At 38.4% G+C, this 5,496-nt stretch overlaps 1 protein-coding gene across 4 annotated transcripts in view; it reads right to left on the bottom strand.

Annotated features, from left to right (window-relative positions):
* Nucleotides 1-5,496, bottom strand: part of SLC38A1 (solute carrier family 38, member 1) — a 64,165-nt gene that overhangs the window by 31,029 nt on the left and 27,640 nt on the right. The window contains exons 1-2 of one of the 4 annotated variants that reach the window (XM_012638471.1): nt 1,940-1,986; nt 1,534-1,649 (exon numbers count right to left, since the gene is read on the bottom strand). The exons of the other annotated variants lie outside the window; for them this stretch is intronic. Coding sequence (XP_012493925.1) covers nt 1,534-1,625 — 92 coding nt within the window. The 5' untranslated portion in view covers nt 1,626-1,649; nt 1,940-1,986. Of the gene's footprint in view, nt 1-1,533; nt 1,650-1,939; nt 1,987-5,496 lie in introns of those variants that run through there. 4 annotated transcript variants of the gene reach the window in all.

Genomic DNA, 5,496 nt, shown 5'->3' with positions numbered 1-5,496 from the left:
AAAAAAAAAAAGAGAGAGAGAGAGATCAATGTAAAACACCTTTCTGAACTGAATATATTTCCAGCTTTGGAATGACACAGAACCATAGAGTTCTGAGATTTTTCTTGCACAATTTCCTCATTTTAAAGAGGAAGAAACTGAAGCTCAGAGTGGCTAAGTAACTGGCTTAATACTACATAGCCATTTAGAAGAGGAGTTCGGACTAGCACTCAGGTGTCTCACATCAATGCCCTGAAAATCAGAAGTGTAGCTTCCCACTATGTCTGCAGTATCCTCAGAGGGTCACAGTTTCACACGTATAAAAAAAAAATCACCATAGAAACATGTCCAATTTTATAATTTTACCCTACAACCTGGCACTTGGCTCAAGATATATATAAGCAGAAAGGCAACTTAGAAAGATTCACCCAGGGTGACAGAGAAAAGAGGCTAGAGTTGGGTTTACTGAGTTAGGTTGACAATATGGAAGAAAATGTATTGAACTTACTGTCCTACACAGAGTTCTTTAATTCTAGGAAAGACACTCTGGTGGGTTTACACACAAAAGTAAGAATATGAATCCCTAATAGGACACAGCATGCATGGGTGTTTCTGTTCCCTGAGTAATGGAATAGGTAGTTATGTTCTTTCATCTCAAATTTTCTATGTCTTTCTAAAGGAATATGTACAGTTTGTAGGATGAGGAGCCATTTTGGTCACCACTTCCAAGGAAATGATGCTCCTGCCAAGGGGACACAACAAAAAAGACTAGTAAGCAAGGTCAACAAAGAGCAGAAGAGGAGGGTCAAAAAAGAAAGGCGAGATCCCGGGAGAGTAGGATTTCACCTTGCCTCACCACTATACTCGTGTAGGTTTCGAGAGGGGAATCAGGCTGGGTGAGAATTTTCCTGGTACAAATTCTATGATCTGTCTTAATCTTGTTCCAACTGAAAATAAGCCCTCTCTATATTTGCAGAAAGTCCCACCCAACAGTTTGAGATGAACTTATTTAAAAAGAAAAGTGCCCATTTTCTTTTCAGTGAATCTCAGAGGGAAAGTACACACTAATTTCTCATCTTCAAAACATGAACGTTTCTCTGCTTCTTGAATATTTATTACAAACAAATTTGTTTTTACCTTTGGACATAGTACATGCTGCACAGCATCCAAATGCCAAAGTGGTGACTGGGTGAATTAAAGATCTCTTACTATTTTGAGTGTTTAGCTAAGATTTAAAGTGACAGGTAAAGAGTCCAAAAATACAAAAAAGAAAAAAAAAAGGTATTTCCAAATGTTTTAATCCTATTTACATATGCTTATTTCAGTATTTTTGGTTAATAAAAAGATTTTTCTCCTTCCTTTTTCTCATAAGCATTAGGTGCATTTTGGAAAATCATTCAAGCAATACATATAAAAGTATGTACTGGTAAGTTAGCCAAGTTAATAAAAAAAAGAAAAACTACTTAGAAATCTTTCCAGTTTCTTCTATGGAATAACAGAAACATACAGAAAATACAGTTTTATTATGGAAAGTACTGTCATGTCAATACTCACAGAAAAAGCAGGATTCCAGTGTTTGCCAGGGCAAAGGCAAGTCCCAAAATCCCACTGCCCATAATGGCATTGCTTAGGTTAAAAACAGACATGCCCAAGGAGGTTGTTCCTGGAATCTGAACAAAGAGACAAACATTCACACTAATCACACTAGTCCCAAAGAAAGTTCATCAAGCCAAAGCCCTTAAAGCACTACTAGGAAGCAAGATGGAAATAAAATTCAAGAAATCCTTTTTCAGTGATCTAGTTGGGTTTTTTTAAATGGATTTCAGGAGAAAATACACAGGCTATGAGGATTATCCTGGTGAATACAGGTAGCTATGCTTCTGCTACTATGTTACATGAATTCAAAACACCCCAATTTATGTGCTAATAAATATGCATATTTTATTATAATGATACTTACATATTCATCACATTTCTTTTTTTCCAAATGGCTGTTTGTGAGACTTCTTCTACTTTCACGATCAGAAATAAACTTGCTGTAAAGACATGCATAATACATTTAACCTCATAATGATTTGAAGCTTAACATCATGACTAAATGTGTTATTACTTACCAAAGCATATTACACATGAAAAGTTACTAATTGCTTCCCTAAGAGCTTATAGCCGTATTCAACTGCTGTATTTCTCTCTCTCTCTCTTTTTGCCAGTATTAGTTATCTACATTCTTATTTTTACCAAGTAAAGTATAAGTGCCCCAAGGGCAGGTACTTTGCCTCATTCATGTTTATATCCCTCACTCTACCTAGTACAAAATAATGCCAATAATAGGTGCTCATCTTGAGATGAAATAAAAGATCACCATAAATCAAAAAGACCTATATATTTTGAATCAGTAATAAATTTAAATACTATACACAATAAGTACCATTTATAGAGATTTTTCTCTAAATGGAAAATTAGATAATATCAAGACTACAAACTTTGTATTTAAAAGAATACTGGAGGCAGGTTTCCTTCTGAGCTCACATTCTTGGAGTACCAAGGTATTAAATAGAAATTCCCTCTCCCCTGCAAAAAAGAAAACAACTGTTTCACCATCCAACATTCCTTCAGCACGTGCTGTATGCAGGTGATGGGAAGAAGCAATGGGGAGACGTGGGGGTATGCAATAAGTGATGCAGACACTAGGCTATAAAAGTTCAGACTAGGAAATTATGGTGCGGGGTGAGGGTGGTGGCAAGGCATTTGGTCCATGTCTAAGGTCAGAGCCAGGGCTTTAAGAAAGCATGGCATTTAGAACACGAGTTCAAATCCTCACTAGCTCTGAGGGCCTGGGCATGGGCCTTAAGTTTCCTCATCTATGAAATGGGAGTAACACTATTACATTATCTTATCCAAATTACTGGGAGAATTAAATGAGACAGCACATGTTAAACATCAGTCCCTCGCCTGGCATGGAATAAGAGCAATTGATGTTAGTCATTTCTCTCCATGGGGAAAGTGGGACTTGAACTGGGAAGGGAATGAGTCAGACAGGTAGAATGGAGTAAACTGTGTATTAAATAGGAATAAATAGAAGTAATTCAAAAAGCTCTAAGAACAATCAAATATATTCAGGGTTGATATCAGAACCTTCTGGCCTAAATTTCTAATTTTTAAAAATTCTCCATTAAAAAAAATGCTTTTGTCAAAGAAAAGTTCCCACATAGGAAAACTGCTGCATGTATTAGTAAGACGTGTGAGGGATGCTTTTTGGCTCTTCTAGATCTGGAAATTCAATTATCGGGTCATGGTAAGAACTAATCACAGTGAATTTTTCCTTGAACTGGACTATCTTAAAGAAGCATGTATCTTTAAACTATACATTATATTTCCATACATTTTTTTGAATGATGCTATATTTCACAATAAAACTTTAAATGAAACATGTATAGCATCAATGTTGATTTTATTTATCTACCTTTTTCATCTTTAATCCAAGGGATCTGGTTCTCCCTGGCATTACATCTCCAAGTTTGTCATTTCACCAGGATAAACCAAAGATAGGAAATATACATACTACAAACTTACTCTGAGACCTTCACTTGGTATTTAGCTGCACAATTTGCAAACCCTGCCTTTGGCTAGCACCTGCCAGTCATTGTGAGAGATCAAAAGGATGTGGAGGAAAAACCACGGTTTTCTGAAACATAGGAGCTGACCCTCCAGCTGAGGGAAGACCATACCAGCTAACACCAGTATAGGAATGTCTGGCTGTGGAGATTAAGATGAAATAAGGAATCCAGAAAAGAAAACTCCAGGTTTGGGTGAGATTAGCCAGGGGAAGTTTAAAGGCAGAAGCCCAAGAAACAGTATTGCATGTTTTTAGCAAGAGAATGACATAATGAAAGCAATATCTTTGGAGACCAACTCTGGCAGCTGTATAGCATTGCTGTAATGATTGGTTTGGCCTTTCTTTTGACCTTAACGTTTTAAATCTTTCCCCAGAATTGAGGTTTACAATGTGGCTACAGAGGGGCAGAGGAAAGCAGCCTTCCCTTTTCACATGGGCAGTCCAAGGAAACAAGGGTGATGGACTTTCCAAAATGAAATTGACTCATATTTAAGTGTTGCTGTTAAATAAAAGACTGTACAGTGTCCCTTGGTATTGGGGGGGGATTGGTTCCAGGACACCACTCTCCCTGCTGCAGATACCAGTCCGATACACAATGACATAGTATTTGTGTATAACCTATGCATATCCTCCTGTATACTTTAAATAATCTCTAGATTACTTATAATACCTAATACAATGTAAATGCTATATAAATAGTTGTTATAGTATATTTTTGTATTATTCTTTATTCTTGTATTGTTGTCTTTTTATTTTTATTTTTTTCTGAAAGTTTTCTATCCTCGGTTAAATCCATAGATACAGAACCCACAGATACGGAGGGCCAATTGTATTTAATCAGGCTAATTTTAATAACTAACTCAAGTCTACTAAATCTTTATCCAGCAGGTCTCCCATTTGTTTTTCTTGTGGAGGAAGTTGTTTTCCAAAGAGAATTTCCATTATTTTTAAATTAAAGGAGAAGCCTGAACATTTTCAAGCAAACCAAAGTACCAATAAACTGCCTGTTACAGCAGATTTAAGTTCCAGGCTTGGCAACAGTCCCCAGTGTTGGTGGCAGAGGACTGGTGTGCAGAGAAGAAAGGGACACAGGCACTGTGACACGAGGGGGCACTCAGCAGGGTCAAACACTGTGCAATTGAAGGGGAGGAAGAATAAGGTCCCTGCATGATTGCCAGCTATTTCCTGCAGAACTTGTGCAGAATGAGAATAATGATACTGACTGACAGAGCTGTTTTAATGACTAACCCTTAAAAAGTACATTAAAACTTATTGCTTGTCGAGTGATTCTGTCTCTTTTGGTCTACTTTCTGCAGCAAGATTTAATAGGTTTTCCCAAAAATCTGCACTGGCTCCCTCATTCAATAGGTTCCAAGTACAAATTCCTCACTCTGCAATTTCAGGTACTGCTTAATTTGATTTTGCCTCAATGTTCCAACCTTATCTCCCCCTGCCCCTCCTGAGAAGGGATGAGGGCTGACACAAGACCAGTGCACTCTGAGAGTAGAGACTAAAAACAAGGCAGTGGGAATCCACTCTCCCCCGCGGAGGCCCTCCGTCCTCCTCTCAGCCAATCCCCTCCTGCCGATTCAAACCCGCATCTTCCACAAGTCTTATTCCACTCTGGTTTGGACTTTGACCTACTTACTACTTCATCTGTAGCACAGGCTTCGTCACTGAACTCATCTTGCATCCAGAGTGGTTGAGTAGTGCTGTCGCTGTATCATCTACCTACCCACACATTAGCAACTCAGAGGAACTCTCCACAAACTGAACGCGCATCTTCTATTTAGAAATTAGGAGCCGGGCGCAGTGGCTCACGCCTGTAATCCTAGCACTCTGGGAGGCTGAGGCAGGAGGATTGCTTGAGCTCAGGAGTTCGAGACCAGCCTGAGCAAGAG

Source organism: Propithecus coquereli, unplaced genomic scaffold, assembly GCF_000956105.1.
Source record: "Propithecus coquereli isolate 6110/MARCELLA unplaced genomic scaffold, Pcoq_1.0 Scaffold13, whole genome shotgun sequence".
NCBI classification, from domain to species: Eukaryota; Metazoa; Chordata; class Mammalia; order Primates; family Indriidae; genus Propithecus; species Propithecus coquereli.
The sequence above is the reverse complement of the archived record's forward strand: the minus strand, read 5'-3'. Positions and strand labels throughout refer to the sequence as shown.